This window comes from Cyprinodon tularosa, unplaced genomic scaffold, assembly GCF_016077235.1.
Source record: "Cyprinodon tularosa strain WSP-4 unplaced genomic scaffold, ASM1607723v1 ctg84, whole genome shotgun sequence".
NCBI lineage: Eukaryota > Metazoa > Chordata > Actinopteri > Cyprinodontiformes > Cyprinodontidae > Cyprinodon > Cyprinodon tularosa.
In genome coordinates this window covers 2,881,174-2,904,956 of record NW_024039607.1, presented here as the reverse complement: position 1 = coordinate 2,904,956, position 23,783 = coordinate 2,881,174, and the positions used below count along the sequence as shown (strand labels likewise).

The 23,783-nt window shown below is 36.9% G+C and overlaps 2 protein-coding genes across 3 annotated transcripts in view; one reads left to right on the top strand and one right to left on the bottom strand.

Moving 5' to 3' along the window:
- The first annotated feature begins 1,027 nt into the window (after positions 1–1,027).
- LOC119774910 (pyroglutamylated RF-amide peptide receptor) lies at positions 1,028–18,775 on the top strand. The gene is made up of 6 exons (XM_038272640.1): positions 1,028–1,536; positions 5,805–5,963; positions 6,366–6,427; positions 11,181–11,416; positions 14,859–14,956; positions 16,771–18,775. The coding sequence occupies exons 1-6, from the start codon at positions 1,170–1,172 to the stop codon at positions 17,166–17,168; spliced, it is 1,320 nt and encodes a 439-aa protein (XP_038128568.1). The 5' UTR covers positions 1,028–1,169; the 3' UTR covers positions 17,169–18,775.
- A 4,012-nt stretch (positions 18,776–22,787) lies between these two features.
- polr3a (polymerase (RNA) III (DNA directed) polypeptide A) overlaps positions 22,788–23,783 on the bottom strand; it is a 44,161-nt gene continuing 43,165 nt past the window's right edge. For both annotated transcript variants that reach the window (XM_038272729.1, XM_038272730.1), the window contains 2 exons: positions 23,561–23,693; positions 22,788–23,478 (listed from right to left, as the gene is read on the bottom strand). In XM_038272729.1, coding sequence (XP_038128657.1) covers positions 23,330–23,478; positions 23,561–23,693 — 282 coding nt within the window. In that variant the 3' untranslated portion in view covers positions 22,788–23,329. The remainder of the gene's footprint in view (positions 23,479–23,560; positions 23,694–23,783) is intronic.

Sequence of the window (23,783 nt, the reverse complement as noted above, 5' to 3'; positions counted from 1 at the left end):
CCTAGGGAATGTGGACAATTTAGACAATTTGAAAAAAAAAAAACAAAAAAACTGGTAACTTTTAAAATCTCTGTAAATTCCAGAATGGTCACATGAGAGGGTGGCAAGTGGGCAGTCAGTCTAGTGAAACTGGTGAATGGGTCACATTGTCAAGTATTATATGAGTATGACTGATATTGGGAATTAGGGTATAAAACAGAGTCAGACTTGTCATCTTGAGTTATTAGCCTCTTCCTTTGGTATTCCAATATGGAGGTTCAGAGCATTAAATATATATGGTGCAAACATGCCGTCTTTTGGTTTGGTGTTGTCAGAGTGATGCAGAGCCTGTGACATGATTTAGAGAATTTACATCATCTCTGCAAAGCTGGTTCAAGAAAATGAATTTTGAAAATAAATCAAAACCTACAAAAACGATTTACCTCAAGATTATAAAAAATACAAAACAGGGGTCAAGCATGATATTGATAAAGACAAATATAATTCAGAATTAAATATCTATGGAAGAGGATTAGGGCCACAGAAAAAATTTTAAAAAGTTAACTGATTTTTAAATTTTAATTCAGTAAATAGGGAAAAAAGTCATAATCCTGTGAAAAAGGTCAGAATTCTGAGATTACAGTGAGAATTGTGAGATTAAAGTCAGAATTCTGAGAAAATAGTCATAATTTTGAGATCAAAGTCATAATTCTGAGAAAAAAGTCAGAATTCTGAGATTACAGTGAGAATTGTGAGATTAAAGTCATAATTCTGAGAAAAAAGTCAGAATTCTTAGATTAAAATCAGAATTCTGAGAAAAGAGTCATAATTCTCAGATTAAAGTCAAAACTCTGACTGTTTTCCCATATTAAACTGAAATAAAATGTAAAAACTTTTTTTTTTTTTTTTCAGTGGCCCTAATCCTCTTCGGTCATTATCAGATAATAATCTTTAGTTTCATTATTTTTTTCTTAGCCTAAACGTGCAGTTAATATCCAGAGAGTGACGGTGGAGAGAGAAAGAGAGAAAGAGAGAGACCGTGACATGGAATGAAAGAGGAAAGCAGCTGCTGCAGAAACAGCTGACATCCTGACGCACCTGGAGGATGGAGGTGAAATCTCAGCTCTGAATTGCGGGGGTTTATTCTTCTGTCAAACTTTGCCTCGCAGTTACAGCCACTTTTAAAAACCATGGCGGCAACAGCGACAGACTCGGGACAGGGTTCCTCAAAAATTACCCCCGAAGTCCTGCAGGAGATGCTCCGCTTCTACAACCTGAGCCGCCAGGAGTTCATCAACACTTACAAGATCCAGCCGCTTGTTTACATCCCGGAGCTGCCGTACAGCGCAAAGACAACCTTCGTCATCATGTATGTGGTGATCTTCGTCCTGGCTCTGGCTGGAAACAGCCTGGTCATCTACATAGTGCTGAAGAAGCGCGCGATCCAGACCGCCACGGATATCTTCATCTGCTCTCTGGCTTTCAGCGACCTTCTCATCACCTTCTTCTGCATACCTTTCACTTTGTTGCAGAACATCTCCTCTGAATGGTTTGGAGGTGAGTCTAAATAACTTGCATTTTGTCTTGTTTTCCACGAAAATCACACTTTATAACTATTTTCTGAGATATTTCAAGTAGTAGGCTATGTCCCTCTCAGTTGGAGGAAATAACAGAGATGATGATATGCAGGAAAGATGCCTGATGCAGAGGTGTTGCTAGAAAATGTTTATTAGGGTGGCCAGGCAACAACCAATGTACACTGGTGGGGTGGCACCAGAACCTCAGGGTCAATCTACACTCTTCCAACAGGAAAATTAACAAGCAAAACATCCATATTTTCTAAATAAAGACAAACTATATTTTGGATAAAATTGATATTTACAAGTGCTAATATCTACCTACATTTATTATTTAATATGTTTTTTTTATTAAAATAGTTATGTATCTATGATTTCACTGAAGACTCCTAGATGACTTGCAGAGACACATCATTTTCTCTTTACCCCATGAAACACAAAATCTAGTTATGGAAAGAGCATGACTTCTGTACTTATCATCTTTAATGTTAGTATTTTAATGTGCATAATTAACCACCTTGTTTTTGTTGTCAAGTAATTGTTAATATATGAAAATTTTAAATGGTTTGAATATTCCAATTGAGAGTATTACTGCTGCCACTGTCTGTATCAGAGGGAAAAATGGTAGGGGTGGCCACAGGGGTGGCCAATGATTGGGTAAGGGTGGCCATGGCCACCCCTGGCCCCCCAACTAGCTCCGCCCCTGGCCCGTTGAAACGCTGGCATATGGAAAAAAATTAAAATAGCATCAAAAATACTCTTTTTAAATTCATATACATGACAGATATTTTTTTATTTAACATTTTGGTTTTTTTAAAGTATTTTTGATTGTTTAACTAAGGTTTACCGCCATGGAAATAATTTAACTTATAAGATTAATTTAATTTGATGACAGAAAGATGACAGAAATATTATAATGCTTATTGCTTATTTGATAATTGCCCAGAAAACTTTCAGAGGGGAAGCAATGTCATTGCTGAAGCAGCTGCAATGAAGTTGCTACAATCCAATCACAATGATGGAAAGTCGAGAGGAAGGAAAAGCTGTTACAGAAAAGCAATTGCGACTCAGGCTGGTTTAAGAATTTGAGTGGAAGTCATAACATGTGGACTGCTTTAATATTATTTTACTATATTGAGTTAATCATGTTATTAACATTCAGTTATTTTGCAGTTTCTATTATTGATTCAAGTAAAAACTTTTTTCATAATCATCTATTTATTAAGAATACAATTGAGAAGTTTTGCATTCAATTATATTTACATTATATTTCATTCTCAGATGCATTTTAAATATATTTAAACTTATTCATGAGGTTTTTCTAAGTAGTGTCGACTCCTGCTGTCAGAAACATTTCACTTCCACATGTCCAACTTGATCATACAGATATTTTTAAATAATATAATTATAATTAAATTATATAATGTATTAAATATGCTTTTTTTATCTGTTTTTGTTTTAAGTATGGATTTTCTGTCATTTGGCTTTCTCCTCATAATGAACAGAAATAGAATGCCAAAATATCTTTGTGTATTAGATCATAGAAATTATAACTTTCTTTTTTTTATGGTGATGATAAATTCTAATTTACTTAAAATAGGAAGCTATTTCAACTAAGAGGAGCTTTGCTCCATGACAAAAGGGTTGCCTGGCAGCAAGACATGCACCTTAACTCCAGTGTTTATTTATATTATTGAGTATTTATGCTATTTAGGAAGTTAATTGTTGAAATTGGGCTCAACTTTACCGGTTTGCAGCAAAATGCTTCTATGAGGATCAGATAAGACTATCTAACACCAACATGGCTGAATGTTGGTGTGAGGTGAAGGTGTGACAAGAGTCGACATGGGGTTTAAAAACACCCCTGATTACAGATGCTGGATTAAAGCCAGCAACCAAGGCTAAAATTCAGAACACATTTTAAAGCAGGCTATGTTACCCAGCACGTAGACGCCTTCTAGGTATGAATCCAAAGGGATAAACCTAAGCCACAGCTGGATCCTATGCATTAAAATGACAAATAAGCCCTTGAGGCTCCCTTAAAGGTGAATGATGGAAAATGATTAGAAAAAAAGGCATACCAGTTTCTGTGAGAACCTTTTGGGAATATAAGGAGTGAGTTGCGTCTGGCTCCAACCGGCCAGCTGATCATATTTTTTCCTCCTAGGACACTCCACTAATGGGCTGAGAAGATAAAAATGATGAGATGTAGCAATAAAGAAAGAAAAATTGATAAAAGAAGACAAACACACTCTTATGAACTGGGTCTTAATCAAACCTTATAAAAGATAACCTCTTGCTATAATTGTTTGCAGCATTGACAGATTTACCACACATACATGAGCAAGCAACCATACTGATGTCATTTTTTTGTTGACATTTTTTTAATTACAGCTGAAAACTTTAACTTTTATGGAAACATTTTTCAGGTAAATTCCTCATAAGACTTTCATGTTCTTTTCTCATTATCACATTTGTTAGTGTTGTATTATCCTCTTACTGTAGTGGAGGAAGGTGCTTCTCTTCAGAAGAGCTCAAAATGAAGCTTTGTGGCACAATGTAAACAAGCCATTCTATTGTTGGAGATGGCAGTGGCAGCATCATGCTGTGTAGCGCATGGACCGTGAAGCTGGTTGGAGTCGACAGAAAAATAGATTGAACTTAGCAAATACTGAATGAAAACCTGTCAGAGGTTTTAAAGAACACTTTGGGCAAATGTTTTCCTTAGAGCAGGAAAACTTGGAACATCAGCCTGAGCTATAAAGAAATTATTTACATAAATACATATTCATGTATTTGCTCAGTCAAATTACATACCAACATCCAACAGAGAATCTGATGCAAAACCTGATATTTATGTTCCCAGTTGCTCTCTCTATATAAGGATAAATTTGCAGTTTGTACATCCACAGGTCTCCACCAAGTGATTCACAAAGTACAGTATAGACTCAGGAAAGTAAATGGGTGCCACACTTTTCAGACTGTATTTATTCTTTGATTTTGGGTTGATGAGGGCATAGTTGACATGAAACCATTTTCCATTTGCACAGATGATGTCTTTATTTTGTATTTAGGTCATATCAACAGTGTAATGAATTTATTAATAAGCCAAGCCGATCAAGATTTAACTACGTTCAAGAGTAAAAAATTAGTGTAAAGACACATTGGTAAGTTTCTGTTGTTTACGTTACTATTACATTTCAGATTAAAGGAATTGGTTGTAAAAATAAAAAATAAAAATTCAGTGTGTTTGGGTGTTCTACCATCTTTGCTGTTGGATTTTAATGATTTAATTTTGGTCAAAGCAGTTCGAGGTCAACTTGAGTTGTGGTCACCTTAGTAAATGTGAGTCCTTTCCCTGTCCTTTAACCTTTTTAAAATAAAAAAAAATAATTATAATAGTAAGCTAATATGTAATGTAGAGCTCTAAGACTGATAAAACAGGTTAAATCCACTCTTTATCGATAAAGATAGTTATTAAATGATTTTATGTTGAGTAAAAATGCAGCCAGCACCTGTCCTGTACTAAGTGATTTTCTTAAAGGATGTACCTGTATTTAGCTCCAATGGGCACTGGCAATGGAGCTGCCTGATAGTGCCACCACCATGTTTCATCATGTAGATAGTGTGTCACATAAGGTGTAATGTGCTATCTTAGTTTTTCTTTAAACAATTTTTCGCATTTCAGTCAAATTGCTAACTTGTGGTCATATGTGATCCAAGCACTTTCTTAAACGTTTGCTCTACATGGCTATTTACTATGCTTTAAATCAATGGTTTTTGATGCGGGTACTTATTGCATTCCATTGTGCTAAAGAAGCTTGTTTATCATCTATGTGTTTTTGTTTATAACACTTTATACACAAAGCAGGACGACCTTAGGAGGTGGGTTGAAAACCACTTCTATAAATGGTTCTAAGTGAGTTGCTATTTAAGGTGTTCCTTCCTTAGCTACTGTATTTAAAATCTTAACACTGAAGGACAAAAGTGTTTGTGAACAGCAGTACTTCTATACCTCATGGCCCCTGAGAGCTGAAAGCATCTGTCACTGTTCCAACAAACAGTTAAGAGTGCATCAAGGTACGCGCTGTACTTCGTTATCTATGAAAGCTCCACTCATCAAGCTATTGGAGAAGACGTCGGGGTCACCTTTGTTTCCTTTCACAGACCTTATATCTTCACTGTTCTTCATTAACCTCTGCCACTTTTCCAGCCGTTATCTGCTTCACCCTTTTGCTTTGCCCACAGGGGTTCTCGTTTGCAAGACGGTTCCTTTTGTGCAGACCACAGCCATAGTGACAGGCATCCTCACAATGACCTGCATCGCCATTGAAAGATACCAGGGCATCGTCTTCCCTCTGAAAATGAGGCGTCAGTACTCATCCAAACGGGCATACAAGATACTGGGTAATACACTTCATTTAAAAAAATCTGATTTTTATGATTGGTGCAATTGCATTAGAAGGATTTTATTATTGACTATCATTTATTCTGCTTTGCTCCTTCTTACTCTATGTAGGATTCAGAATATATTGAGCACACAGGCTCATATTATGAAATGAGCACTTCTCAGTTTTAAAATAAAAGGTTCCCAGAAATCATGCAACATTTGGTTATGTACATAAAAATTGGGATTTTTCAATGTTGAGACAAATAAATCCATGAAATGTTGGGTAACCTGCCTCTAAGCTTATTAATGATGTAAAAAAAGGTTACTTATTTTAAGCTGTTGTGTTTTCTATTGTTTTCTTTTTAAACAAGACCTGTTTATTCAGATAACATCAGTGTATTACTGTGTGATTCCTACAGGGCTCGTATGGATTGCCTCTGTGATAGTGGGTTCACCAATGCTATTTGTGCAACAGCTAGAGGTAAGTGTTCTTCATAGCAACACTATCAACTGGCTATAAAATAGGCAGATAAATAGTGCTTTTCAAGCAACTGAACAAAAATAAGAAATACTTTACATAAGAATTAAACAGGATTTACAACAGTCTAGAAAAGGAACATCAGCACCATATAATCGCAGTATTTCTGTGTGAGTATACAATATAAACCAAGTGAATTCTGTACGAGACTGAGAATGAAGAACATGTGTAAATAAAGGCAGCCAGCTGTCAGTTAGAGTTGATGACCAGGAGAGGTGATCCGGGGAGCTTTTTTAGATTACAGCGGCTTCTAACTGACGTATATAAATTATTTGTTCCCACACATAATGAGAAAATCACAGGAGCACTGAGGCTTTGACTTCAGCCGGCGCTTTTCTTTAGGAACGCTGTCAATGAATCAGGGGTTCTGCACCAACATATCTTCTTTATTTCTGCGTTCAAGGCATGCTGGGAGCAGAGAAAGTGCTCTTATATATATATTAAAAAAAAACCCACTTTGATTGACCAAGTAACATAACGTCCATACCAATATGTGAAAACTAACAAGTTAGATTAATTTTTAAATCAAAACCTAACGCAGTTACCAACACCGTTATTACAATTTATACACCTAAAAGACCTTTCATAAAGCAACTTAAACAAAACAAATCAAAATAAGCAGCTCTGTTTTATACGCAGAACAAATTTGGTTTGGTGGTAGAAAGCTACACATACATTCACATACAGGATATTTATAATATTTATGGAAATATATAACATATAACAAAAAACTACCATCATATAGAAAGGAAGAGTGCGATGATATATCTTAATAATATACTATAATAATAATATAAAAAACTATTTACATCAGCTAGGGTATTTGTATTATTTGCAAGGCAAAGTGTAAGTTGGGGGATGTGTTAAATTGGGCGTACACTGTGCGATTTTTTTCAATCGTTGCAATCAGCTGCTACTTACACTGTACGACTAACCGCAGTTTAGTCATACAGTGTGAGTTCAGAGCTCACGGTTTACGTTTGGCCGGACGCTCTCATGCGATCTACCTGCTCCCACTGCACGACTAAAAACCACGTCGGACTCAGCTCCGCAGAGAGATGGAGCTGCTCTGACCCGTTTATCCGAAAGCCAAACAAATAGAAGGGGAATATGAAGCTTGCTAGAGTGAAACGTGCTGCCTTGGCAATTTGTGCAATTTTGTGCTGAAAGCTCTGAAAAGAAAAGGTGACGACATATTTGGAAAAAAGACATGGCTGAGCAAACGTGGCTACTACGGTCTGTCAATTTTACAGACAGAGCTGCATTTCACTCATTGCATCCCTGCCATGTTGCTGTGTTTACATCTGAGAGGAAGAAGAAAAAGAAGATTCCTTCTTTGCACATGCGCCCTGAGCGTTTTGCCAACAACATCTTTGATTTTCTCCCGACCTCACGATTCCTGATCAGGGGGCGGTCATGAGAGGCTGATCGCCCCTCGTAACCCCATGTACACTACACGACTGACGGCGTACGATCAGGCTGAAAGTCGGTCCGATCCAAAGATTCTCGCAGGACTGTAAAATGATTCTAGCTGCAGATGAGAAGAATGGGTTTTAGTGGCAGGAGGTTTTGGGCCTTAAAGACCATTGCCTCCTGCTAGAAGGGAGAGATTGTGTCTGTGAACAACTTGTGTCCAAAAAGGGTCACATGTAATCTTTCCTGCTTGTCGCAGAGTCCAAGAAGCATGCTGTTCCTGAGGAGGGGGAAATCAGCAGCCAATCACCATCTCTGTAGTGATTGGCTACACCATATATCACCATCTCTGTAGGGTGATATATGGTGACTGACTGGTGAATTACACCTTAAAGTTTCCAGTGAGATGTTTAAATTGTGTGTGAACACCAGAGAAAGCTGATCAGCACGATATTTTAGGGTGGAAAGAGAGACTTTAGGGTTTCGGCCCAGCTGGGACTGAGGCTGAGTGAAGGGGTCACTTGGCTGATTGACTTTACGAAGCAGTAATAATAATAATAATACATTTTATTTAAAAAGGCGCCTTTCTGGACACTCAAGGTCACCGTACAAAAACATAAAAAGTGTCAGAAAAAATAAAAATAATAATTATAAAGACAGTAGAACTTGTTCAACCAATTTGCAAGTTTAGAGATGTTAATGGAGTCAGGGACTTTAGATTTATATTTTGTGCTTTGAAGCCCTTTAGGATCCAACCCTTTCAGGGGACATACTTGGGTCAAAAGTTATTAACTGTGGTTTATAATCCACAAGGACCGAGGTAGTCAATCATGTTATCAGATTGACCCAGATCCGAACTGGGGACATCATGATAAAGACAGCTTACTGTGGTGTAGAAGTGATCAATTGGACACTTTATAAACTGTCTATATTTTTGGGATTTATTGGCTAAGTTAGATTTTTTTTTTATTTTTTTATTAAACAAACCAAAAACAACATTAGAGGAGTCCAGGTTTGCTGCTCCATACAGTATCCTGTTTGAAAAGCATGAGCCTTTCGTCAGGCATATTGGCCAGGAGTGAAATTCAAACATCAACCATGTTGAATAATGCAAAGGGTTAATGATAAAATATTCTAGATTAGATGAGCATACAGCTGCCACATCACTGTCTCATCCGTACACCAGCATCTTTTGATGTAATCACAGATACCTCCACCCTTACATTCCCTTTTGGGATATATAAAGTACTTTTGGATATAAATTAATATATTTCTGCTTTTCTTTACCTTAGTTTTGTGTGACAGCCCCTGTGAACAGCTGGAAGCCAGCCAGCTTCAGCTCAGAGTCCAGTTTTAGTTCAGATGAAGCATAGAGCAGAAGTTGAATGAAATTCTTTGATGCTACCAAGCAGTAGCTGAAGTTCATCCCGTTTGTTGAACAGCCAGCACAACTTTGAAAGAACTATTGCCAGTAGCGGTGCAGAATCCCTGCTGTTGAAGACGCACAAGCTGCATCTCACTGGGCGTACAGCAGTGAGCGACACCTACACCAAATTATACTGGTGACGCAAAGAAGGATGGAATAAATCAGTTGGGAGTTGATCCCCTGATGTTCATGAACTCTTCAATTCTGTAAGAGCTCCGGGAATCAAACACACACACACTTAAAAAAAGGGCAAAAATATTTATATTGTATATTTAATGAGCCACAAAGCCAAGTTTGCAGACTCATGTTGTAACATATAAAAACTGTGATCCTATCTATAGAGCTGGAACTTATTACTAATGCATTGTGAAAGTAAATTGTATATATTAAATGGTCTAAGGGACGAATCAAAAATGTTCTCTTTTGTCAGCGCATATCATCATAAGAAATCTTTATTATTACACTGCAAAAGAAAGAAAATGCCTAAATAAATCTATTTGCCCTTAATTTGAGTAGGCAAATAAGATGATCTACCAAAACAATTTGTATTTTTGCACTTATAACATAATTAGATATAAAGCTAGTGAAATAAGTAAATGGGGTTGTATTTTCTTATTTTAAACATAAATAATATTCTTCTATTTCAATTTTCTAACCCTAGATTTCAATTTTTGCAGTTTATTATTTCTGTACAGGGGCCTGGACCAGTTGTACAATGGGCACTTGCGCCTGTCCCACCACGAAAAAATTGGTGAAAAAGACATTGAAAGAAAACATTATTTACGTCAAAATCAAATTAACATTTGGTTGAAATATGAAAGGCCATAATTTTAAGATTGTTGAAAAGACGTTAAAGGCTGGGTTTGCAACGTATTTTCAACGTCTATTATTGGATTAAAATGGGACAAAATCAAAACGATCAAACACAGCCCAATATTCAACAATGATTTCTGGATTAAATCATGATGGACCGACCAGATGTAGCCTAAAAACCAACGTCTAAATGAAGTATGGTGTTTGGGAGGTTGGCCCTGTCTAGAAAAAGAAAGCTAAAGATATGATGGACGTAAATATTGGACTGTTAAAAAGGAAAGCAGCTATGAGCTACAAAAACTTCTGACCGTACCCAAAGGTTCACCTTCAAGAAGGACAATGAGCCGAAACATACATCATTACAAGTATCCATTAAAAGACCACATCTTAAGTAGTTCTTATCCAATTTATGTTTCTACACATTAGCAGTTTAATCTGACCTAATCTGAGCTGATCGATACACAACAGCATAGCCTACCCAGAAAGGCTCTGAAATAACTCCAATAGTGGCGTTGGAAAAGTATTAAGTAAGAGGGGGAAAAATGGATTAGTGAAAGTACTCATATTTATACATAATGTCCCTTCCATCTACAGATAATAAACTGAAAATAATTGCTTTTTTTCTTAAATTTAACAGATAAGTGAGACACTTTACATTGCATCTTATTTCAAGTGCAAAATATCTAATTATCTCATTTTAAGGGTAAAAATGGTCATTCTATTGGCAGATCAACTTATTTTTTCAACTCAAATTAAGGTTAAATACACTTATTTTAAGAAATTTTTACTCATTTTAAGAACATTTCTGCAAAGATTTAGACAAAACTTAGTTGTTGTTTTGTATACACAGAGTGTATACAGCTTACAACAGTGAAATGAACATTATTATAAAGTGCAGCACTTTGAATATTGCCTTAATCCAGCCCATGTTTTTTTTAAAGTTTATTCTGTAAGTCCTGACATTTGAAAAAGTGAAATCCAAGCTCAATTTGAGTTACCTTTTATGTTTTGAGCCTCCACCCTTTTCTCGTTCTACCTCCACAGGTGAAGTATGACTTCCTGTACGACCACTACCATGTGTGCTGCCAGGAGAGTTGGAGTTCACTGACCTATAGACAGGCATACACCACCTTCATTATGGTGGCTCTTTTCCTACTACCTTTGGCGGCCATGCTGTTCCTCTACACACGCATCGCCATCGAGCTGTGGATTCGCAAGAGGGTGGGCGACGCTTCTGTTCTGAACACTATGAACCACAGGGAGATTGGTAAGATCTCCAGGTGGGTTTCTCTGCAGTAGTGTACTTCAAGTAACAAGATATTTGCTAACATTTATATCCTGTGAGTAAAGTTATTTTTTTTGTCTTGCTTCTGTATTCCTAATGGAACTGGTGCAAAGAAAAAGGCGTGTAATTTAAGGCATATCGATTGGATAGTGTCATAACCTGACTAAGGCTGCAAGAAAAAGGGAGATAGACCAGAACTATCAGAATTCACAGTAGGTTGCACCTTATGTGCAAGAGTAAGAACATGGGCCGCTAAATGGTAAAGGATCAATGAGGTCAAAAGAAGGAAGGAATGTAACTGGCTGGAAAGGAACCTTTTAACACCTTAATTAGGCTAAAGGCCTAGCTCCCTGAAAAAAAAAACAGAACAGCAAAAATCAGGACAATTAGTGGACTGGAGCGGTAGTTCTGGTAGATAATTCAGATAGGAAAAGTACAGAGCCTGGAAACTGACACTGAGGAAAATATATTTAGTGTGCACGAAAAATGAAGTACTTCTTCGTAGAAACAAAACACTAATTCCTGTCCATGACATTTTGACTTGGGGCCACAAAATATATATAGAACATGCCCTCAAGCTATTAATTCCTGCCCACAGAGTGCTTATTTGAGACCACAACATAGATATGAAATATATTGTTTAGCAGTGCAGGATTTTAGGGGGTGGGGGGCAACTCTTTTTTTTTTTTTTTTTTTTTTGTAACAAAAGAAAACCTGTTTTTACAGTAATGAAAACATTTGGGGGTTTAGCCTAACCCACCTTTCTCTAATTCCTTCTTTAGAATTTGACCTTTAGAGACTGTAGTCATGCATTTTTCCCAAAGTGCTCATTACTCTCCCAGCACTGACTTAATTTTATCCCACAAACACCTGCTTAATCACAGCCTCTCTAAATTAACTCTAAATTAAGTTGGTAGAGGAGAATCTCACACCCAAATCAGGCTTTTTTTTTTAAGCCATGGGAACCAGTGAAGATCAGAGCTCTAAGGCCTGAACCTCCACTCTGGGTTAACAGTCTGTATTCAACATTCTGTTTGTACAGGTTTCACCATTTAACCCTATTGCTTGTAGGCAGGGCTGTATGCAGTCTATATGCGACTGCCCAGACCACAAACGTAAAGCATTTCCTTACGCTGAACAACTTTAGAGTTAATCGTCGCCATGCATTTGTAAATACGTGCTCAGAGGCGCCCTGAGCACCACAGAGGAGAAATAGGAGAAAACTCAGCCTCTGACTGGTCAGAGCAGAGGCTGTTGGGCGGAGTTACCCTATCCTTTCTTTGCCTGTAACAATGGCAGCTATATTTTCTGTGATCAGTGGATAAAAAGTAGTTTTTATATGTTTTTAAGTGAGAAAGTCAACCTGAAAACTTAATCTGTGCAGTCAGTTCATCAAGATTACAATCCTGCCTTTAAATATTATTTCCCTGTCGGAGAAGCTGAGACCTCCGTACACGTGTGGTGCTCTGTCACTGGGAATCCTGTTCAACTGCAGCCTCTGGTCTGGTCGCCTCTTCGCGGTTTTCCTCTACTGTTCGTGGCAGCTGGAAGTAGATGTTAGCATTTTTCATGTACGTAATCCAAACTGCAGGAACCAGAATAATAAAATCGAACATACTTTGCCGGCAGGTTTGGACATTTTAAGTTAATTTAGGCGTTAATAAACTGTTTCAGAGGAGTGATCATAGAGATATGCATCAGCAATGCTGTGTCCGTCTCCCTGCCAGCTCCCTGATCAGCTTCTCTGATTGGCTGATGTGATGCGTAAAGCAAAAGTAAAATTTTTCTAGCAGCTCTAGCAGCTGCTGCTTCTGAAGCTCGCCGGAAGTCCTTCATACGCGTCAACTATTGACTTTGCATGTAAACTAGCTGCTTCTGTTGCCTCTGCTGCTTGCGGTCTGAACGTAGCATTAGACAATAGGTCCTTTACATTTTTTTTATTTTATTTGTTATTTTAAAAGATCACCCTTACAGAAAAGGTCCTTTTCTCTTCCTCCTCTGCTTGCATCTAAGTGTGCAAAATGTGGTTGCCTTTAGGATGCGGAAATACTGTCAGAGATGTAATGAGTTCACTTCTTTGATGCGTTAGTACATCACACTGCATATTCTGTAAACATACCTCCTAGAATTTCACGTTGAGACAAACATGTCAGCTGGACATTGGCAGGTTATCTTGCTTTATTCTGGTGAAGATTCTCAGTCATCCAGGTCAGTTATTCCAAAAAAGTAAAAAAGAAACAAATACTGGACTTTGTTTCCAAGTTTGAAGATGTTTCACTTGCCATCTAGGATGCTTTTTCAATTGAAAATGTCAGAAATAGCATTGACTGCGAAGCTTTATAGAGTAGCCCAAACCAAAGCCTTGTTTTGGTTAAGAAAACATGCATATTGAACCGGAAGAATGGGCCCACCCCTTAGGAATCGGGGGTTGTTTGGGTTCTTTATTAGCCTGCAATATCCTATGCTGGTCTATGCCTCTAAAAGGGGGGTCGTCAGGGGCATTGTTGGCCTGCCTGACCATGCTAGATGTTTTGGTTCCCTGCATGGGGGTAGGGGTTGAGATGATAGCAGGAAAAATAGCTGTACATATAAGAAAAATAGCTGTTAAATAATTGTTTTTACTTTGTTATAATGTGATCCAGTCAAACGGTGGACGATGTTTCAATGTGTAGGACACCAGTACAGATTTGAAAATTTACAACAAAGTCCTGAAGATATCACAGAATATTACATAAAATGTATTTAGACTGCCTTTTTTGTGTTTCCTTGTTCCTATTCCCCAGTTTCAGCAGTTCTGTAGAATAATTGGGTTTTTGTATTTTGCACCTTCCACCTATGTTGTGTCTACAAATATGTACTCAATTGTAAGCACATTTTGTGCATACATTTTTTTTAGATTTTTGTGGCCACTCTGGTTTGTGCAAATAAGTATTAGTAATGGGATTTCTTCCATGATGCTTACCTTGCAGAGATAGCTTTTAAAAGGCTTTTAATGAGAGTTTCGATAAAAAACAAGGAATAAGAGATTGTAGGAGGTGAGACTGTTAATGGTCTTTAACAAAAAAAAAATCTTAGACTTTGACCTCCTTCGCTGTTCTTTGATGAATAAGAGATGACCTCTGCTTTCTATGTGGACTAAACTCCTCTGGCCCTCAAACACTCATCTGGATTACAAACACAAATAATATCTTATTGATTTTGAAATGAACCATTATGGTCGACAAACACTGGAAAATCTAAAGCAGAAAATCTATGTGTTCTTTCTCCACAGCTAAGGTTCAGTAGAGCAGATGCTGTATATGTGTAGCTGTAGGGATCCGGACTGATCCCTGCAAATCATTTGTGCTTTTATCTTTGAAAACAAGAACGTAAACAGGATTATGCTTTATCTGTCACATAGCTCTGCTTACTCCTATATGTTACTGTGTCCTTTACAGGAAAAAGAAAAGAGCTGTAAAAATGATGGTCACAATTGTCCTGCTATTCACCATCTGCTGGGCACCATTCCACACTGTCCACATGTTGTTCGAATACAGTAAGTATAGCTTATTTAACTTCTTATGCAATCTTTAAATGTGAATAAGCATTTTAGCTCAAAAATATTTTTTTTCTAAGTTTCTATCAAGCAACGGTAAAAGAATAACAGTTATTAACGGGTTGTGTCATCCTTGGCAACAATACCTTCCATAATATTGTTTGCAAAAAGCCGATAATGAGTCTCTGACATCTCTTTGGAGGAGATTTTTGCCACTTATTTAGGGTTTTCAAGCCAGACCTGGTTTTGGTCAAAGCCTGTAATTAAATTTATGGTTTCGACTAAAAATCATTTTGGTTTTATTTTATGACATATTCATCTGCTTTGGATTTTTTTTTCCTGTCATGTAACCGAGTATGTGGGCCTCCATATTGCTCAGCTGGAAAAAATAAATAATGTTTAAACAATTCTGGCTATTTGTGCAGGTTCAGAAACAGCAAAGGTGTCAGGTTGAGTGGAGGTTGGTTGAGGACCCAAATGCAGAGATGTGTCTCGCTGATTTAATTAATAAACAAATGGTAACAGAAGCATAAATCCATAAACAATAAAGAGGAAACCCAAAAAACAAGAGACACAAGAAAGAAACACACAAGAGGAGCAGTTAATGAAGAGCAACCAGCACTGATGGGAGACAGAACCATAAGTGGAATAATCAGTTAATTGGGAGCAGGTGTGGACAGAAAAGAGCCAAGGGGAAAGGAAAATAGGGCACCAGGGGGCAACGAAGATCAACCAGGGAAAACAGAGCTTAACTGTTACTAGAAAACAACTACAATAACATAAAACCCAGAAAAAACAGATTGACATAAATAAAAATGTAAATGTAAACTCACAAAAAATCCACAATCAGTGGGATCAATACAAATGGAGCCTAATAGACACACTATAAGCGACAAAGGACAGCATCAGAAGGTTATCTTAGTTAGTAACAAACGACAAACAAGAGCAATGGCGGCAGTTCTGAATCACGCTGTCATGTCGCCTCAAAGAAATATTAGTGATAAAATAAGAGGGGTTTTGACAGCCTGTGATACACAAGGCAGTAAGAATGAAGAGTCTGGATTTCATTGATTGCTTGACTGGAGGAAAGCAAGCAATTCTCACCTCAACACACGTTCCATAGGAGAAATGTTTTTTTACATAAATTACCCCTGAATGCTGCCAGATGAGATGTTTTAACACTGTTCTTTGTTTACTTTGCTGACTACAGTTATGGCAATAAAGTTCTTTCAAAAGCAAAAGAAAAAAAGTTCAGATCTGACATTTTGGAGGAAATCACCTGATGTCTGTGGAGTCTATTTTATACCTATAACTAATTTAATACTTTTGGTTTATCTCATCCCCTAAAAGCTAATCCTAATCCTTAAATTTGTGGATGAGAAACCTTAAAATAAAGTGTTTTAGTATTAGTATTAAAGTATTAATAGGATTTAATATGACTTATTAACTTCCAATTAGAGCCGAATTAAATATTGGGACAAATTTCAGATGTGCATTTATGGCACTGATCATAAAAATGCCGTCCCCCATTCCCGGTAGTTAGGTACTCTTGACATTTTTCTTTCTTGTTCCTGAATCAATAACACTGCTCTTAACTGAAGCATAGGACATCTGTAGTTTTATTATTCTGGAATCCTTTCTGATCCTCTCTACAAGTCTTTGTTTTGCTTTGTCTTTGCTTTATTGGCTGTTAACAGAACTTATTTTTTCTTATCCAAACTCAAGTTTGAGGTGAGCTAAAGAGACTGACTTCTGATACCTGATAATGCCTTCAATAATTAAATTTTATTATATTTTTGTACGTAATTGTCTAGATGATCTGGAGAAGAAGTATGATGACGTCACCCTGAACATGATCATCGCCATTGTTCAGGCCATCGGGTTTTTCAACAGCTTCAACAATCCAATTGTTTATGCCTTCATGAATGAAAACTTCAAAAAAAGCTGCGTCTCTACCCTCTCCCACTGCCTCCGTAAACCAAACCACCAGGGTGCCGCAACAGTGGCTCCGAGACGGAGTGTGCAGTTCATCAAACCCCAAAGCAGAGAAGCATTCGTGAACACAGATGAAGGCAAGAGCGTGGAGCAGCACTCTGCAGAGAAAGGCGCTCTGTGCTCATCGCATGGAGAGAACTCTCTGGAAATTATTGGAGAGAAAATTTCCACCATCCAAACTGAGCTCCCTCCAAATAGTTCCTCTCAAGTCAAATAAGACATTCAGGTGCTTTCGCTCAGCAAATCTCTTGTTGGCCATCAACTGCTGTCTGAATATAACAGCAGTTCCAAGACTCAACTACTGGAAAAGGCTCAAAGCTCTGCTGCATTACTTGTAGTGCCAGCCGCCAGAGCAAAAGTGATTAAAGCGCTCAGGAGAAGGATTTTATTAAATAAAAAGGAATTCACTGTAAATAGATGAAGTAACAGAAACAATGTTGAGACATGAGAACAAGAGTTCATAATCGAGACTGAGGACTCGTGCGCTTTGAAAAATATGTTTTTTTTGTCATAATGGGATCGTAAGCAATGATCTCTGAGCATTTAATGCCGTTTCATCGTTATTGAACCTTTACTTCAGTACTTTGGTTTTCTGCCATATTAGCAACTATTTAGAGATGCTGACAAAGATGTTTTACAAGACAAACTTTAAGCAACAAACAGTAGCTGCTTTTTTGCTTTACTGATTTTTGCTTTTGGTTTACCTAAATCAACTCATTACACTTCATGCTAATCAAGCACTTTTTTGCTGGCATGAAACTACTGTTTACAACGATTTCATGACGTGGCTTAAATGTATTTACCTTATTAACTGAATGTAACTGTAATTTTTTTTTTTACACACAGGACTAAAACTCAGATTTTAAAGGCCATGCTCAATGCAGTAAAGTTTGAATTCATATGCAGGGTTTGTAGCAAACACAATGGGTAGAGCAGCAACCTGCAGAAGGTAGTAGGAAAACATGTCTGAGGGATTATCACCCTCTTTTGGCATAAAGGTTTGCATTTATAAGCACATATGACTATAAATGTATCCCACGTGTATCTCTACACGATTAAATAAAAGGTTGTCCTAGTTTAGTAATAAATGTAAAAAAAAAACATATATAGTACTGATTATTTACACACAAACTAATTTAGATGATTAAAGTTTTGCTTGTACTTCAGTTTCCCAATTCAAAATTCAAACTCTTAAAATTTAGCCTATTAATAGGGATATTTATCCACTGTACAGTTATTTTTTTACTATCCAATACTTGGTTGTGGTTTCTTATAGCAGGACTTACTGAATCAATGTTGCTTTCCATAGAGGTAATCAAGGTGTGGCTCAGCTGAAGCACACTTAACCCTCTTCAGTTAGTCTGCTTTGAGTCTGGTGTCACATCTTCTGCACTTGATACATCTTCTATGGATTTTTAACAAACTAATTTGTTTATTCCTAATTAAGCACAGCTTTATATACTGTAGGTCATTCAGGCAGTTTAGGTGCTTATGGCTGTGTTGACAAATGGCAACTTCTGTTGGGAAATCAAACATTTTAAAATTTCTTTAAAAGAGTACAGTTGCACTGACTTTGTAGTTGATAAAACTATCCTTTTTTCTACCACTTCTATGCCTGTGTAAGGCACTGTGAGCAGCATGCTACTTAAGCAATGACCTTTTTTAAAGCTAATTTTACTTACTGAGGATGCCACTAAGTGTCTGGACTCTTAATGATGATGTACTCCATAACATGACAATATACAACTTTTGAGTATGAAAATTCCACTTTAATGGTCATATTTAATTATTTTTTATTTTATAAAGCAAAAAAAAAAAAAAAAACACCTTAGCAGCAATTAAAACCAAACATCTGACATATTTGTATTTAACCTTTTTTTTTTTTTTTTTTTATAATAATCTAATTAAGAGGCAACCAATTTTTTTAGCCTGTGACCCCAAAAAAATGACAATGCAACAAACTGGTGACCTTCTAAAATCCATATAGATACTTAAATAAATATTATATACATAAATATTAAGTGAAGAAATTATAATTATTTTAAATAGATTGTTTTAAGTGGCAGACATTTCCTGAATTTAAATATATATTTTTATTTTTTAATGGGGCATTTTATAATTTTATGGTATATTTAATTTATTAAATATACTAGATAAATACATTTTACATCTATTTATTTCATGGTTAATTATTCCATGGAGCAATCATGTTTCTTTATTTCACTAACTTGTTTTAACCCTCATACACCTCAGGGATCACATCACAATGCCCCCACTGTAGTAACCCACAAGCTAATTAATTGAGTTGAAGCCTGCATACTGTGAAAAAGGCTATCATTCGAACTTAAAAAATAATAATAAAATGAATGAATGAAAAGTATCTGTATGCTCAACAGTTATCACCATGAGGATAATAACAGCCTTTAGCAGCGTGGACCAATTTCAAGTGCTTTTAAGGAATTCATAATGAGAGTGACTGGTCTTTACCATTTGATTTCTCATCTGGGGGGGTTTAGTGATGGTGCCATTTTCTGTTATGGGTTAGGTCACTTAAGAGTTGTATTGCATAAATATAGATCTTTAAAATGTCATCAGTCATTTCTACCCTTTGCGAAAAGTGTTCTTCAAAAATGGCAATGCCTTTCTACAAAGCAAATGGTGCAGTAATCTGTTGAAAAACCACTTTTATATAAATGCTTTCAATATATGTAGATGGGCTTATAATTGAGATTTGACACAAAACTACCTTAGATAATCCTTTTTTGAAAATTCATACTTCAGCCATTTCAAAATCTGTCCCTGTGATTTTCTAAATGCTAAGCGGCACTCAAGGTACACTAATGGCCGTATATCTCTTGTTCTGCTTTATTAAGTAATCCAAAATTAAATGTTAATCAAATGTTAATGTCAATTAACATTTGAGTTCCTAATTTAAAACATATCCTTCAGTACTTTGCTGCAGACCCATTGCGTTGCTGATTTTCATTTTAACTTTTATTTACACATTTAAAAAGTATTCACACCCCACCTATTTAATTCTTTAATATAACAACAAATGTTAGTGTATTTTTTAGGGTTTTATGCAACAGACCAATATGAAGGAATGGCAATTGTAGAGTTCAAAAAAATAATAATATGGCATGCATTTTTAGGTAGCATGCCATGGGTTTATACTTTGTAAATTGTTTTACAGCAGTTATAGTTGCAAGTTTCTCTAATCTCCATCCTCCCATTAAGGCTGACCAGCATTCCTGTCCTTTTGGTTTTATCTGACTTCTTTCTTTTCCACAAGTTGATGTTTTTATGAGCAATTTTTGAGTATAAGATCAGTGGAGTTTGCAACCATATGTATTTTTTGACAAGAGTTTGAGGGTTATAAGAAGTCTGGGTGCTCTGTCTTCTATTTCAGGGTAAACGAATGGGGAGCTTTAAAATAAATGAAGAGCAGACTTTTCAGATATTTGTAAAAATATTGTACTAACTTGTAAGCTGATTCTTATTAGCTTTATCCTTTTCAACTAGAACATTCATCAATGCACTGAGGCCCTATACCTTGACAGCCCCCCTCTTCTTGTCTGTTATCTTTTTATCACTCTAAATAATAAAATACATTTGACTGCATTGTTGGATAACTAGGCTTCCATTGGAATCTGAATATATACAATAAAATAAAAGCTGCTTTGTAGAATGTGTTAAAACAAATTATAGCCTAGATTTATGTTGAGATGATATTTTGGCTTGATCTGGTAATTATATCTTGTAATAACAGCTTGGTTTTAATTCACAGTTTTGGACAAGGTTAAAGTCACAATAATTTAAATCAATCAGGCTTGTACTAATATTTTTTTTGCCACTCTCCTTATTTTAATTCTTTATTTATTGATGCATTTTCTTTTTTTGGGGTGGGGGGGAATTAATAGGACCCGTCTTTGCTTGGTGCCTAGATATTATCCCACACCTTACCACAAGTGTCATAAGTCATAATCTTGATTGTTCTGAGTTTTACAATAAAAGACCTTTCTTGCATCTCATTTGATCATGCTGGCATCTTTTTTTTGTAACAACTGTTTTTAAATATTACCATTACAAATATGTGAATGTATGAGGTACTAGTGTGAATTAATCATTAGACATTAAAAAGGCAGGGACGTAATGACAGTAAAATAGAACAAGACAAAATTAACAACAGAGTACAAGAATGATAAAAACATCTAAAACATCCATTTAAATATCAGAAGAAAATAGGACCTCCTACAACAGCCTGTGTTTTTCTAACAATTTAACATATTGATATTTAAAGTAATAACAATATTCATATATATAAAAAAATCATTCCAGCTTTTATTTACACTTACTATGGCAAAACTAGATAACTAGAAGATTGATTAACATTCAGAATCAAAAATGCAGATTGTCGTTAGCGTAACTTGGCTGTATATGTCTTTAACTGACCAATCAGAGGACAGAAAATTGTGATGTTTTGGTGGGCCCCCTAGCTGGTCCCATGCAGGGAATCTGATTGGTTGAAGGAAATGTTCCTCATATTGTTAGGGTAACAGCAGCCAGCACTGCTGGTTCTAAAGGCTCTGGGGATATTTGAGCGACATAGCTGAAATTGGATTGGACAAAATATATGCCAACCACATAAACGCATTACAGCAAAGAGAAACGCTACAAAATTAAAAGAATATGTTGTTTGGAATAAATTAATACAGATCCATCAAGCCAAGACAAAGTGTGGAGAGAATTTTGTTGCAGTGCAGGGTGGCAATACCATGTCAGACCCAGGAGAACCCCAGTCAGGAGGCACCCAACAGCACTGAATATCTCTTGGCAACGGCTTTGCCTTTGAACCACAGAGCGGTCAACCCTGATGCCTCCCGGTAAACTCAACCTGCAAAGGACAGAGTAAAATGGTCCGAAAAAGGACCTAATAAAAGAGCCAGGACCAACATCCTCCAGGGGGCACAGGGGTTGGAGATGACAGTTGACCTGGGGAAGAAGCTCACTTTCCCACCCATCATCAGACCGCCTTGAGGCCTGATGTTGTCATCTGGTCAAGGCAAGCTAAGAAAATCATCCTGGTGGAACTGACTGTGCCTTGGGAGGAAGGCTGTGAGGAGGCCCATGAGAGGAAGAACCTAAAATACCAGGACCTCATCATGGACTGCAAAGACAAAGGCTGGCAAGCATGGCTGTTTCCAGTGGAGGTCTGGTGTAGAGGATTCCCAGCAGTCAATGTGGTCTGTGCTCACTGCACTTGGCATATCTGGCAAGGAGAGGAAGACAGTTGTGCACAAGATTGTGCAGGCAGCAGAGAGCCTCATGCTGGTTGTGGTTTAAGAGAGAGGAGGGGGGCTGGAGGCCTGGAGATGGTCATTGACCTGGCCACCACTGCTGACCCGCCAGCTGGTGGGTGTAGCGGTTAAGGGTCGAAACGACCCGTGAAGGTTGGGCACCGTCTGATGACATCAGCTCCAGGCCAAAAGCCACCCACAGTCACATTAGGGAGCGGCTGTACGTATAGCATCACGTGATGTATTGAACAAATTTTTTATTATAATAAAAAGTTGAGGTCAAAAATTAAGAAGCACGTGTGCTACTAAAAAAAGAGGTCTTGGTTTACCAGTAATTGGTGTAAAAACCTTAACTTAAACCATTAAAAGATTAACTCATATAAATCCTTTATTGTCTTTTAGATCCAGATCTTTAGGACTAGTTATTTTCTTAGCATCACTGTCAACAGTACATCATTAAATGTAAACAGGTATTTAATTATAAGCCAGACAACAACCATAACAGAAGAAAACAGTCGTTCACCTCCAACTTTATTTTCATTTTTATTATTATTATTATCCTTCTCCATAGAAACACAAATATCTTTTCAAAAGCATAAAACAAACAAGGAACTGTTAAATAAAAGCTGCAGAGTAAAGCCTGGATAAATTCAACAGAGAAAACTAAACTCAATGAGAAACTTTAACTTTCTTCATGATTAGGAAGGTAATGAATCATTACTCTGATAGTCTTTATACCCATCAATAGTCTAATGGTCTTTTGGTTGACTTTGGGAACATCAAGTTATAGAACTGTAGAGGAATAGTTAAACAGAAAATGGTAGAAATGTTTTTGTATTTAGAATCTTAAGTTATTTGTGCGGATTGATAAAATATATCACTATCCATCCCAGGTTGACGAGCTTTTAGAGCATCAATCTGACAGTCATGACATCAGGCGGCGATGTGATGCGTAAAGAAAAATCCAATTTCTTTGTCGGATCCTTTAAAAGGAAATTGGACTCCCAGCAGGCACTTTGATTTTTTTGTCTTGAGAAGCTGAGTGCCTAAGCTCGACACTTTCATGCCGTTTCTTTTGTTTCTATGTGAACAGAGGTAAATGAAAGTCTGCATTGTCAAAGAGGAGCGGCCTGGTGACAGGAGTGGGATCCTTGTCTGCCTTGTGTAGGAGTTTAAACAGTCCTGTTCCAATGTTCATTGGGATTCCCATAATGATGCATTCAGACACACCTGCAGCAATAAAACACAAAGCTTTAACACCAGGGTACTACGAAACAAAAGGCTAAATTAGACTTTATAATACAACGTTTACCGCAGACTGAGTCCTTTTGTCCGAAGTAGGCCGCATCAAAGAGGTGATCGGCTGTTTTCTCAAACGAAGCCAACATGAGGACACTCTCCTTCATTTTGGCCAATCCAAACCTAGTGATTCCCAGGATCTCACCCTTTGCAGAGAGGACTGGATGTTAAATGAAGCATATAAAAGGACACATCTGCTGCTGCAAGATACGTACAGACTAAGTAAATACAGTAAG